Source organism: Gouania willdenowi, chromosome 6 (assembly GCF_900634775.1).
Source record: "Gouania willdenowi chromosome 6, fGouWil2.1, whole genome shotgun sequence".
In the NCBI taxonomy this organism is placed as follows: domain Eukaryota; kingdom Metazoa; phylum Chordata; class Actinopteri; order Blenniiformes; family Gobiesocidae; genus Gouania; species Gouania willdenowi.
Genome location: NC_041049.1, coordinates 8971201 through 8985767, shown reverse-complemented (window position 1 = coordinate 8985767; position 14567 = coordinate 8971201). Strand labels below are relative to the sequence as shown.

General features: G+C 39.4%; 1 protein-coding gene across 1 annotated transcript in view; it reads left to right on the top strand.

Moving 5' to 3' along the window:
* Nucleotides 1-14567, top strand: part of snd1 (staphylococcal nuclease and tudor domain containing 1) — a 242094-nt gene that overhangs the window by 68171 nt on the left and 159356 nt on the right. Inside the window, exons 13-14 of the mRNA XM_028451498.1 lie at nt 1889-1999; nt 6942-7014. Coding sequence (XP_028307299.1) covers nt 1889-1999; nt 6942-7014 — 184 coding nt within the window. The remainder of the gene's footprint in view (nt 1-1888; nt 2000-6941; nt 7015-14567) is intronic.

Below are 14567 nucleotides of genomic sequence, written 5' to 3'. Positions count from 1 at the left end.
TTGCGTACTTAATCTTTCCATGCCATCTAATGTGAACACACAACATAATCATTTTGACATCAGACTTAGTATGTGATTTTGAACGCAGCTATTGTGTCACAAAAATGTTAAATCTTAAATTTAAAAAAAAAGTTATGGTCAGACACATCTAAGGAGTTTAACATTACCTGAATATTTGCAATGTGTGTTGGTTCTCTTACCAAGTTTTCTACCTTGTTGGATTGCCTCGGTCCTGCTGTCGAAAAGTTGCATAATTACGTATCGATGACATAACCTCAAACCAGCACCTAAATTTAAATTTAAGCGACTGCTTCACGCCTGTCGCCTCATTAACGAAGGCCTTTAACTTGTCCTCCAGCATTCCTACACCATGCAGACTCGCACAATTTATTAAATCCATTAATTAATCCATTGTGCTGCGTATGAAAACTGTCTAAATTACTCCGTCGGTCTAAAGATGTGTTGCAATTATTGCTGCAGTTAGTTTTTGTTTGTTGTGTCTGTCTTAAAGTTAGCAACACAAAAGAGCTTTTGCTGTTTGGTCTTTTGTCAATTGAACAGGGTTAAACAGCTAAATAACAAACTGTTCCTCATCTCCTTTTTGAAGAACACCGTTTCTAAAATCTTTTTAAACTTTCACTGACACTGAATGTCGAACTTAGACGAGATGAAAATGCAGCGCCTTTGAATTTTCTCGACTTTTTTTTATAAGACAGCCCTTAATGTTGGCAAAGAAACCTTTGAGATTTTTTTGAAGGGCTGATAGTGTTGTTGACACACTGGGCTCAACGTTGCATCAGCCACTGTGACTGTCAAGGGGTCGCAGACAAAAGTATGAAAATCAAACGCAGGGCTTTCTCCATCTTTGACTTTCTAAGCTCTCCGCATTCAAGTTGCATTTCAGTAAAACCTATGGCCGTGTTTGAAATGTCATACTAATGTACTACTCATTCTAAGTTTGACGTCAAAATAAGTATGTAGTACGTTCACATTAGATAGTGTGAAAAGATTGAGTACGCAAGAAATACCTGCATGTATACTATATCAGGACATTTTTAACGTATACACGGTGGGCACACTAGTCATACTCAACCGCCCCATGATGCATTGCAAGCGGAATGTAAAATCGTCCTGGGTCTAAAAAATCAAACATCACCTTTTCAAAACAAAAGCATCTCTTCTTGACTTCCATTAGATTTTTAATGCTTTAGGGCTCTTGTTTAGAAGTTAACTGTAAGTTTATTTAGTAGCATAACGGCACCCAATATGGAATCTCTGAAATGTCGGCATGAAAAGTTTTTCTGTAAGTTTTGTGGATCAAATGAGTACATGTTGATATTCTACTAAGTTACTTTCTCACTTAAAATGGTTTCAGAACTTCCAAAGGTCGAGAATCAACGGAGATATTTTTCCTCAGTGTGCGTCAGGTTTTTGTCGTACGTTCGAAATGAATCCTGAGAAACTTGGAATTATACTTCAGAGGGAACGGTCATCATCTTAATCACACTTATAGTAGACAGTATATACTCATTGAATTTGTAGTGTATAGTAGGTTGGCGAGCCATTTTGAACATAGCCTATGACTAAAACTAAATCCAAATTTCCAAATAAACACTGCCTACCTCTGCACTCCCATGTGACCCTTCATTGTCACTAGTTTCATGCCCCATTCTTCCTCTTTGCATTTAGATTAGCAAAGTGTGTTTGGACAAAGTTTCATACCCACTTTGTTATTTTAATTCCTCTCTACACGCTACCCATCAGAAGTACGCTTAATGAAGTGTGCGATGTCAATTATCCCCAGGATTTCTCATGCCCCCTTGATTTCGTGCTTTTCTTTCATTAAACAAATCATGTCCCGTTTTTTTTTTTTTTCCTCTCTCTGCAGTAACATAGCGGAGGCTCTGGTCAGCAAAGGCCTCGCCACGGTCATCAGATACAGGCAGGACGACGACCAGCGCTCCTCCCACTATGATGAGCTGCTGGCTGCAGAGGCACGGTGAGAAAACACACACACACACACACACACACACACACACACACACACACTCTGAGGACTGCAGGTTACCACTAATTCCCTACAAAGCACAAAAACAGAACGACTCACACACCATGACCTGAACAAGTTTCAATCTTGAGAAACGGATTGCGCGTCAAACATGACCTTGAGTTTCTTTTTTCTTCTCAAACAGCTTTTTATATGAGCCGTTATATACAGCGTCACACACGTGAAGCCTTTCAAATCATCCTCAGTAAACGTCTCTCGTCGTCATAAGTCACGGCCTTTTGCAGCTTTTTGCTGCATCTTTCTGAGGAAGTGTTATTGCTCTCAAACATTTACTCATACATGTGTCCATGATTTTTCTGTGCATGCCTGAGCACACTTCCACCTTCCCCTAGTGTTAAGCTCTAAATCAGAGGCTCTCTTTACACAGCTCCTATGAATATAATTATATTGAGGTGCAGTGGGGAGATTTAGTATGAGCTTTATTACTGTGCCATAGATTAAGATCTGCTTGCTATAGGTAGAGCAGATGCAGCCACAGTCTCCTTTTCAAAGGATTAACTCTTTCTCTTCTCTTTCCTTTATTATGCAGCATCCCTTTCTCTGCTCTCCTTCTCCTCTTCCTTCATCATCAACATGTTCTTCATTCTGCATCAAGGGTTGGGCGATATAGACTACAAAATGTATCCCGATAATTTCTGGTATTTATCACGGTAACGGTAAAAAAAATAACAAAAATTAAAAACTTAAAGTGTGAACAGTTTTCTTACAAACACAAATGAAATTGAATGCATCAACAATAGAATCTGCTTCAGTAATAGCATTTACACATTAAGTCAGCAGGTTTTTTTTAAAGAGCTCATGACTGCTATCTTATGGCATATATTTGTGCATGTGAGTCACTATTAGTGTTATTGTATGCAATTCATTTATTTCCTCATTTATAATGAATTTCTTAAAAAAAAAAAAAAAAAAGCGAAAAATAACTTCATTAGTGTTTTTACTGCTGCTGAATCTTGTTTATTTTATATCTGATAATGAGTTACATAAAGTTATGGTTAATAAATTTCTTCCTGATTTTCTATAATTAAACCAGATCAGACTTAATTATTTAATCATTAATCTACTGAGAGTAGTACTAACAGGATATTTTTACTGTCTAATGGGACCAGCTTTGGCTTGTGAACATGTGAAGTATAATTTAAAAAAATATTGCATTTCACAAGTTGTGAAATATGAATAGTGACATTTGTTTTTTGTGACTTGTTAGCTTTTAGCCTTCCGTACAAGTTTTAAATCTTGTACAACCCGTAACCTTAACAGTTACCTACGTCCTTCGTTCTTTGGTTATTCCGTTTAAAAACCAAATCCATTTAACAAATAAACCGTGTGGTTATTTTGTTTTACTGATTTAAAACCAAAACAGAAGTACAGAAAAATCAAAAACCAGACAAGCAGCGTTTTTCTGTTTTGAAATTAAATCTTGTTCTGTTTGTGTGATCTTTAGATATTTAAGGGAAACTAGGACAACAGCTTCATGTTTTAATCTCACCACACAGAGTGGACCCACAGACGGACTTTTACTTTGCTTTATTTGATGAAAATGATCTTGTAGCACGTTGTCCACTTCACACCTATGACAGAGGCATATTTTGTGTGTCAATGACATTTTGTTAAAAAGTTATTGATGCTGGAAGTCTGAATCTGTGAATAGCTGCCAACTTTACCCAACAGTGATACGGTTCAAATAGTATCCAAATAAACTGGTGACTGACGATGGACTGTGAGGCTGATGTGAGGAACAATAGTTGTTAGAACTTTTGCAATTTGATACTTTTGCAAAAACAATTACAGCTTTTTTGAAGGCAGTACATAATATATATTGTCCATCCATCCATCTTCTCCCGCTTAGCCGTTTCCGGGTCGTGGGGGCAGCATCCTCAGTAGGGAGGCGACCGTGGCTCAGGTGGTAGAGGGTCGTCTTCTGATCGAGAGGTTGGGGGTTCGATCCCAGTACCTGACTATGTGTCGATGTGTCCTTGGGCAAGACACTGAACCCTAAGTTGCTCCCAGTGGTCGACCAGCGCCTTGCATGGCAGTCCTGTCCCATTGGTGTGTGAATGTGAGAGTGATTGGGTGAATGAGCTGATATGAAAGCGCTTTGAGACTGCTTCAGTGTGGTGATAAAGCGCTATATAAATCAAGTCCATTTACCATTTACCATTTAGGGAGGCCCAGACTTCCCTCTCCCTGGCCACTTCCTCCAGCTCTTCCGGGGGGACAGCCGAGAGACATAGTCTCTCCAGCGTGTCCTGGGTCTTCCACAGGGCCTCCTTCCGGAGGGACATGCCCTGAACGCCTCACTAGGGAGGCGTTCAGGGGGCATCCTAATTAGGTGCCCGAGCCACCTCATCTGGCTCTTCTCGATGCGGAGGAGCAACGACTCTACTTTGAGCCCCTCCCGAATGACTGAGCTTCTCACCCTATCTCTAAGGGAGAGCCCAGCCTACGGAGGAAACTCATTTCGGCCGCTTGTACCCGTGATCTTGTTCTTTCAGTCATGACCCAAAGTTCATGACCATAGGTGAGGGTTGGAATGTAGACCGACCTGTAAATCGAGAGCTTCGCTTTTTGGCTCAGCTCCCTTTTTACAATGACGGACCAGTGCAGACTCCGCATCACTGCAGACTCCGCACCAATCCGCCTGTCGATCTCTCGCTCCATCCTTCCCTCACTCGTGAACAAGACCCCGAGGTACTTGAACTCCTCCACCTGGGGCAGAACCTCATCTCCAACCCGGAGAAGGCACTCCACCTTTTTTCGGTCGAGAACCATGGACTCGGATTTGGAGGTGCTGATTCTCAAATATATATTGTGCGCATTATAATATCGCTAGACACTAATAGTAGCGGTCAACACACGGTAGGTTGATCACAACAAACAAGGAGCACCAGTAGATTCATTGCACCATCCCTGGTTCCTTTAATCACATATCATGTGCCTTGTTTTACATAACATCTATTTTTTAAATTATACTTATGTATTAATAACTTTTCAATTCACCAGTTAATCAGTAATGTGACTTATGCGTTGCTCCTTTTTGTCCAGGAGTAAAAATCTGCCCCCGTCTGTGGGTCCACTCTGTGTGGTGAGATGAAAACATGAAGCTCTCGTCCTAGTTTCCCTTTAATATCCAAATATCACACAAACAGAAGATTGGTTTTTGAAACAGAAAAACGCTGCTTGTCTTGTTTTGATTTTTCTGTATCTCTGTTTTGGTTTTAAGTCAGTGAAACAAAATAACCACACTGATTTTTTTGTTATTTTTATTTGGTTTTTAAATGGAATAACCAAAGATCGAAGGGTACACGGATTACTTACCTACGCCATCAATGGGATTTTATCGTTTCTGTCGTGAGATGACATATTTTTAATGGGAATGTTTTTGACTATATTGAAAACAACATATCGTACATTCTTATCTGCAACACAACACTTTTCCATCTCTTCCTGTCTCCCTCTGCTTGCTTTTCAAAGCCTTGGCACTTTCATTTTTTCCTCCTATTCCTTTGCCTCTCACTCTGTTCCTTTCCCTCATGGGCTCCTATTAGAGCTGATGAGAGGTTTCTCTCTATAGCCTTGGTTTTATTTTTAGTTCCCTCCGCACAAGGCCGGTGGGCCAGCACCTTCAGGAAGCTTCCTCCTGGCAATTAAACTCACATATACGTGTTTCCATATATGTGCTTGGAGGCATCAGCAATGATTCCACCACAGGTCGTTGTCCTCTTGTTCAACCCTTTAGATCAGGGGTGTCAAACTCATTTTAGTTTAGCAGCCAAATACGGATTAGTTTCATCTTAAGTGGGCCACCGATTTTAGGCGGGAAAACGAGCAATTTCAACATTAATGTATCTATATTTTTGAATAATATGTTAAAGTTTCATTTATTCAGACATCCTTTTTCAGGAAATTTACTTTGGCGTGCCCAGCCTGACCAAACTGTCAAGTTGGTTACGCCCAGTAAGAACTTATAAGGACACATCAAAGCAATCAGGAGACGCCTCTGAGGAAGACTGGCAGTTGACAGTCGAAACATGTCAGGAGATCAAAGTAAAATTTCCTGAAAAAAGTAGTCTGAATAAATGAAACTCGGGTAACATTTTAATGTCTCAACGTTTGTACTTTACACAACGTATGAATTGTACATTAAGTATGTGCGGAACCAACAATATCCAGGCAGGATTTTCTCTTTTGAATTTTAAGGATTTTGTGACCAATTTTTATTTCATTTGCGGAAATTATGTGAAATAATTTCAGTAAAATTGAGTTTTTTGAAAAATTTCGGATTTAAAATGACTACAGCCACTTGATAAAAACATGAAATTGCGATCCTCCAAATATTGTGGAATATCATTGAATTTGTGTATTTCGATATCTGAGATATCTACAACTAAATTGTTTGGACAATAATTTGTTGTTTCTGTCTTTTTAACTTTCTCCTGTGGGCCAAATTGGATGAATTTGCCCCCCACCACCGGCTTTGAGTTTAACACGTGCTTTAGACTGTTTCAAGCAGCCCTTGCCCTTTCTGTTCTTTATCACTAAACCACACACAGTCACTCATCAGCCTTTTCCCCTCCTAACCTTTCAATCTCACCACAAATTGCCCTCCATTATAATCCTTCTCCCTCCATTTCAATTTCTCATCTTAAAACTATGGGCACAAGAAAAATTGCTAGTGCTTTTGGAAGAACTTAATGGTGGCTTTGGTGGTGATAAGTGCATGCATTTACATCTCATTCCATAAGACCACAATAGCTTTCTCCATGCATGCTTACAGAAATAAATGTTCTTCAACCTTATGCATTTTGATTTCTTGTCAAGGCACTTGAGCTGTGATTAGAAGCACAGTTTAACTTTTCTGCTTTGACTGTAGGGCCATCAAGAACGGGAAAGGGCTGCACAGCAAGAAGGAGGTTCCCATCCACAGAGTGGCTGATATTTCTGGGGTAAGTGTCCTCTTTGGTTACCTTTCTCACTGTGACTGATTTATATTTCTAAAGTCAGTATTTTTTTCTAAAGAGAGAACAATCCATAATGTTTGACTCGCCCTGTAATTGGACTCCAAAAATAATCAGCGGCATTAATAAAACCATCAGCGGCCCTCGGTCCTGACTTGTTTACGCGTGCCCAAGGGTTTGATAGAGGCATCATTTGGCTAATGAACCCAGATTAGGAGTGCTCGCAAAATGAACATTAGAGTGTAGAAGCCATCAAATCTCTGTTAAGAGTGGTAGGGGAATGAAACACCCTTTACAAGCTTTCAGCTCATTTCACAAGGTCTGGGATACTGTTTTTTTTACAAAGTAATATCGTGATTATAAACCTTCTGTTCACAATGACCCAATGTGTTTATAAAGTAAAGTTTAGGACTTTCTTTGCCTCTGACTTTTCTTTGATTCCCGGTTGTGTTTCTGGCTCTAACTCTAAAAGTTCCCTGAGCTTCCTCTGTGTCTGAATGACAGTCAGCAGTCATGGTGATATTTGGTATCAAATGGCATCAGACTGAAGGAATGGGTGAGATGGGCTCACCTTTAGAGCAGAGCGATATGAGAGCTACAGGGAACAGCGCACCGATTACAGCGATGTGAACGTTAAATGCTAAAGCTCCCTATTCATTTAGAATGTGAAAGTGCTGTTGGTGCTGTTGACTTTTTCTTGAAGACATTGCATTATTCGCCCGCCTTCAATGGAGAAAATTGAGGTCAGTCTCTCAGGTGGAGGACAATTCACCTTTTTGTATTTGGTGAATATCAAAAACAATGGTACCTCCTGAACTTACTGCAGATTAGATCTGTTCATTTCTTACCCTGCATTGTTCGACATATTTCTTTTTTTCCCCTTTTCCCATTCTACAATTTTCTCCCTTTGACGACCTTTGATTCTTTGCTCTTCCCTTCTGTTGACTATGGAGGAAAACGAGAGGCAGTGAATAGCCGGCGTTAGACCTGAAAGCCTGAAAGGCTTTGTATCTTTTCAGTCTTTTACAGAGCTGTGTGTGTGCGTGCGTGTGTTCACAATGAAGAAAACTTTAGTGTTTATGACTTATATAAGCAATGATTCTACCCACTCCCTTGTGTATATCTTTTGTTAAATCTTTGTGCTTCACTCTTTCCATGTTTCAATGAATTCAACGTAATTCACGAGCATTAAACATTCCTTGCATATCGTGCTAAAATAACAGCCTATTCACAACTCAACCTTTTTTATCCTACTTTTTATTTGCATTATGAAGCACTGAAGCCTCTCCTAGCTTATGTGAGTGCAGTGTGTTGGTTACAGCCTCGTCAGGTTGTTTAGTCCATTACAGATACATTACACATCCAGAGATGCATTGTTTCTTATTAAGGGTGTCAACTTTACAAATTTTCCACTTCATATACAATATCAATATTGATCTGTTACGACCACAGTATTTTTAAATGGGTGATTGATTGATGTCTTTATTTTGAACTTGTAAAATGATAACAGAACAATAGTTAAAAGTTTGGATGAACTGCGGCCGGGCCCGCTGAACGTCTCCGCACCGAATAGCACGCACCGTGTTGCCAAGAATGCAGTCAAATGCCTCCGAGAGGCTCTTGACATCTGCTCATAGAATATCCATGTCAAATTACAGCCTGATTCAACAAGCATTAATGGAGGAGTAGAAATTTGAAAAATGGGGCCCATACGGAGTAATAGGTCCTATTCATATATTGGTATGTGCCAATGATTCGGTACCACCAACTGTTGCAATATTTGACTCACAAATAAATGAGAAAACAACTTAAATGGATATTGCAGGAAAAGGGGGGGATGGCCCCTTGGGCCCCTAATCGAATTGTGCAAGGCATAATTGTAATCTACGTTGAATTACCTTTGAAACGATATATCACACGACTGTTCCCATTCATTTGGAAATTACTGAAAATGGGGGGTGGGCCCCCGGGCCCATTTAAAAAAAAAAAAAAAAAAAAAAAAAAAGGGGGCTCAGAGCATCTCATCATATTCATTCATAGAGTATTCATACCAAACTGCATTCCGATCTAACAAGAACTAACGAAGGAGTAGCTATTTGAAATTTGGGGCCCCCGGGCCCCCCTGGCGCCTACATGACGCTTATGGGGTAATGGGCCCCATTTCTATATTGATATGTGCCAATGATTCGGTACCACTGACCGTCGTAATATTTGACTTGCAAATAAATGAGAAATTTTTTTTTTTTTTTTGAGGGGGCCCCCCTGGGCCTCAAATCGAAAATCGGGCTCCGAGCGTTGATGCGTAAACATCCATAGATTCAGCCCTATTTTAACTATTGTACACAACAAGAAGAAGAACAAAGTGAGCGGAGTTTTGAGTCCGGTAGCCCGGCCTAAAAATGGAATAGATGATCGATTTTTTTTCCACAGGCACTTAAAGCTCACAATTTAAATGTGCGAAAAAGAGTAGGAAAAAGTGTAAACTTATTTTAATCCCACCCCTTTATACACTACCAATGTAGTGTTTTTTTAATACAATTATTTAAATACCATCATACAGTCAATCTACATATTCACAAATAGTCCATAGCTAATCAGTATTACTGAAAACAAAAAAACAAAACAAAAACCCTGGTGATTAGTGAAGCCCTTCTTCATTTCTTTACCTTGTGATAATAATTTCTTTATACCTGGTTTTAAACTGAATTGTTTGAACATTGTTTTAGTTCCACACTCATTCTGTTGAATTACAAATTTTCCCCTCAGCTGCCACGTCTTTTTCAGACTTTAATAATAATAGCCATCTCTCCTACTCCTTGCTACTTTGTTGGCACCTTAGCACATGCTGTTGTTGCGACCACATGGGCTCTGCATGCTGGATTATGGCGCTGTTGGATGAAGTATTGCAGTGGTGGCTGGAATGTTGGGCTTATAGCAGGGATTCTAGATGCAGGCCAATATGATCCGATGCACTTTATTTATTTTTTTGCTGATATAGGACCGATGCCAATCTCGGATCTTGACTCCTTTATTACTTATGCCACCCATCATATATAAATATATATATATGTATATTAGGGATGCAACAACACAGTCAGCCCACGGATCAATACGTACCTCGGTTTTTTGGTCACGGTTAGGTTCTGATGGCCTGGGTTGTTAAAGAGTTTCCACTGTTAGGTGTTTTAAAGGACAGCAAGGGAATACTTTAAACTGTTTCATTTTATTTTGACGCAAAATAAATTCATACACATTCCTATGTATAGGTGTATTGTATGACATAAAATAAACAAAATTTTAATAAAATACATATAAAATAAAACAACACTTACAAGTACAATTGCTTAATCCTGGCAGCCCATTTACAAACTAGGTAAATGTTCATTTAAAAATAAAATAAACAAAATGCATTACTTGCCATAAATAAACCTGTAATATACATAAACTGGCAATATATTTTGTTAATATGTTATGTCCAACATATTGAAAAGATGATGGAAGCCCACATCTCCAACCACCAAAAATAACTTTTTTAGCTTAAGTGAAGTTAAGTATGAAATCTCAGCAAGTGGAGCACCAGCCTGTTGAGGGCTTCACATCTTCTGTTCTAAACCATCGGTTCAACCCGTATACGTACTTGCTCTGAGAACCTCTTCTCTCATACACAAAAAGCCACTAGATGGACTCCCAAAAAACCTCTGGATGGAACTTCAGAAGCATTAGACCCTCATTCTCTCTCTCGCGCTTCAGTTTTGTTATAGTGCTCATGGTTGTGTGTTCCACAGAGACATTTGTGATGAAATAATCGGAGTCTGTCTGTATTGCTTCTGTTTTAAACTTGATGTACTTCAAGCACATTTGATGACCATAGAAGCTCCAGACTCTGCTGTGTAAAGTGTTTTCACAAAGGTTTTGTGCCAAGCCAATAAAGCTCCTTCAGAGATGGGATCGTCGTAACTTCCCATGTCCCATAGTGTCAGCAGGATGGATAAATTACTGGCCGCTGTAAAAATAATTGTGATGGCAATTGTTGTGCTGACTGGGCAGCTGTTTCATCAGGCTTCTTTTTTTAATTACATTTACACTTGTAAACTCCCTTCTATATTTTTTTGCGTCTAAACTGGCGAAGTCTGTTTCTCTGCCGTGACGGGGAAATCTTTTGCGGAGGAGAAGTTCAATAACACATTAACTCTGAAAGCAGCGAGGAAAAGGATGGAGATCCACCAGGCTTGCTCATTAAAAACTGTCTCATTAAAGCGGAGTGGGCGGAAGAATCTTCACATGGTGACACAGATGGAGGTTGAGGTCAGTGTTATGACACACAGCTGCAAAGCCTCGAGTGGTGTAACTTGCAGGACATACATGCAGCATCATCGGAAAATGTTGCCAGTGAGATCATGTGTATGCACCAGATGTTTGGAGAGCCTAGTTTAATGAGCATTGTAATAAAACAACAAGAAGAAGAAAATGCAAATGAGGATGCAGGTGCTGGTCCACGTCGCACTGTATTAGCTTAGCATTAGTTTAGTATTAGCATTAACCTAGCAATAGCATTAGTCTAGCATAATCATCCACCTATCATTACCATTAGCCTAGCATTAGCATTAGTCTAGCAATAGCATTAACCTAGCATGAGTCAACTACAATGTTAGAGTTTATTACAGTGAACCCAAAAACAATAGAGGAGACTGTTCAGCAGCTGAATCCATCAACGTGTTGCCTTGACACAATACCCTCAAACTTCTTTAAAACTGTTGTAAAGTCAATTGTCACTGATTTGTGTCAGATAATTAACTGCTCATTCCAATCAGGCACCGTACCAAAATCCCTGAAAGTAGCTGCTGTGAAACCGCTGTTAAAAAAGAGAACACTGGATGCCTCTATACTGGCTAACTATAGACCAATCAGCAACCTTCCATTCATGGCCAAGATCATTGAGAAGGTGGTCTTCAACCAACTGAGTCAATTCTTAACATTCAACAAAATATTTGATAAATTTCAGTCAGGTTTTCGTTCTCATCACAGCACTGAAACTGCTCTTATCAAAGTGATCAATGACATAAGGTTGAACACTGATTCAGGAAAAGTATCTGCTCTCATTCTGTTGGATCTAAGTGCTGCATTTGACACTGTAGATCATACAATTTTGTTGCACAGATTGCAAACATGGGTTGGACTAAATGGAAAAGTAATGCAATGGTTTAAGTCATACTTGGAGGAGTGAAGCTATTTTGTAAGCATTGGAAACTTTGAATCTGACAGATTACCAATGTCCTGTGGGGTTCCTCAGGGATCTGTTCTTGGACCCCTTCTGTTTAACCTTTATATGCTTCCTTTAGGACAAATTTTACAGAACTGTAAGGTTGATTATCAGAGCTATGCAGATGACACACAACTATATCTATCACTGAACCCAGATGACCATGGTCCCATTGAGGTGTTGTGTGACTGTTTAGAAAAAGTAAACTGCTGGATGAGTGAAAACTTCCTTCAACTAAACCATGACAAGACGGAGGTGATTGTCTTTGGTAACAAGGAAAAGAGGACTGCTGTCAGCAATTATCTTGAGTCTCGATCTTTAAAAGCTAAAGACCAAGTCAAAAACCTTGGTGTTCTGATTGACTCAGATCTTACATTCAGCAGTCAGATCAAATCTATCACAAAAACAGCCTCCTACCACCTAAAGAACATCTCCAGAGTGAAAGGTTTAATGGCTCAGAAAGATCAGGAGAAACTGGTCCATGCTTTTATCTCCAGCAGACTGGACTATTGTAATGGTCTTCTGACAGGAATCCCCCAAAAGAGTATCAAACAGCTACAGCTGGTTCAGAACGCTGCAGCTCGGGTCTTAACCAGAACAAAGAGGTCAGAGCACATTACTCCAGTTTTAAAGTCTTTACACTGGCTCCCAGTCAGCCTCAGAATAGACTTTAAAGTTCTGCTGCTGGTGTATAAATCTGTGAATGGGTTTGGTCCAGAATACATCAGTGACATGTTAGTCAGGTATGAACCCAGCAGGTCTCTCAGATCTATGGACACAGATCAGATAGTGGAGCCCAGAGTTCACAGTAAACATGGTGATGCTGCTTTTAGTTGTTATGCTGCAAAGAAGTGGAACAAACTGCCAGCGGAGCTGAAGTCAGCATCCAATGTGAACATTTTTAAATCAAAGTTAAAGGCACTTTTTTTCTCTACTGCATATGATTGAGAGAGAGATTTTTTGTCATGTTGTTGATGTAATGATGATTTTACTGATGATTTTAATTGATTTTACTGATGATTTTAAATGTTCTTATTGATTTTAAACAATTGAATGTTTTATCATGCAAAGCACATTGAGTTGCCTTGAGTATGAAATGCGCTATATAAATAAATTTGCCTTGCCTTGCCTTGCCATGAGCTAAGTATTAACCTAACAAGAGCTGATTATTAACAATAATGTTTAAAAAGGTTGAAAGAAGTTGAAATTGGTTGAAACATTTGAAATGGGTTGAAAAAGCTGAAGAAAGTTGAAATAGATTAAAAAAGTTAAAAAAAAAAATGTAAATGGGTTTAAAAAGTTGATATGGATTAAAAAGGTTCAAATGGGTTGAAGGTAGTAGCTGAACATGTTAAAGGTTAAATGGTCAAAATCACTTGAAGAATGGCTGGGGTTGAAGGGCTTAAAAGTTGAAAAAGCTGAAATTGCCAATAGAAATAAATGGGAAAGAAAAATGTAACAAGTCAAAGTTTGAAAGTTACGAATGATAAAAGCGATAGCATAAATCTCGGGAACATTCTGAATTTTTTGATAGCTTATTTGTCAAAATTGGACAAACAGTGTAGGAGGAGATTACACAGATGGAAGAAAATAACAATAGTAAGGATGCCTCCTGCATTGTCACTAATAATCAGCGAGTACAGTACACCACTCATACTAACACTTCTCTAGCTTTCTCCCTCCCTTATTCAAATATACCTACTGTACACCCACTGGTAATACCAATCCATGTACGCACCCTTTGACTATCAAGGCTTTTCAAAGGGATTATGCACATATGAGTGGGAGGCAGTTATAAACAGAGCAGAGTTGGTTTTCTAAACATATGGAAGGAGATGCACAGGTGAGTGTGAGGAGGGTGGATGAAGCACTTGACTCACCTCGGAACTCTAAAGGTTGCATAATGAGCTCCTCTCTCTTTCCATGTGTCTGAACCAAGTCAAACCGCACAACCCACTCACTTCAGGTGCTGAGAATGTGTTTGTGCAAATACGAGTGTTTGGTTCTGACTTCTCCCACTCAAGGGGTTATTTTGGATTGCAGTGGGTGGAGTTCAGGTGCTGCATCCATCAGCCTAAAGCACTTACATCACTCCTTTTTAAGCATGACAGATGAAATGTGTCATGTGATCGTTTTGTGGTGTCTACCCAAGACCAGGCTTGCTATTATTTCTCATCTATTTTGGTAGCTTGTCTGCATGTCTGTACACAAAACAATCTGTGAGGCCTGCAGGACTGGCTTAGAAACATTCTAATGTTTAAATTTTGTCTGTTAGAAAAAC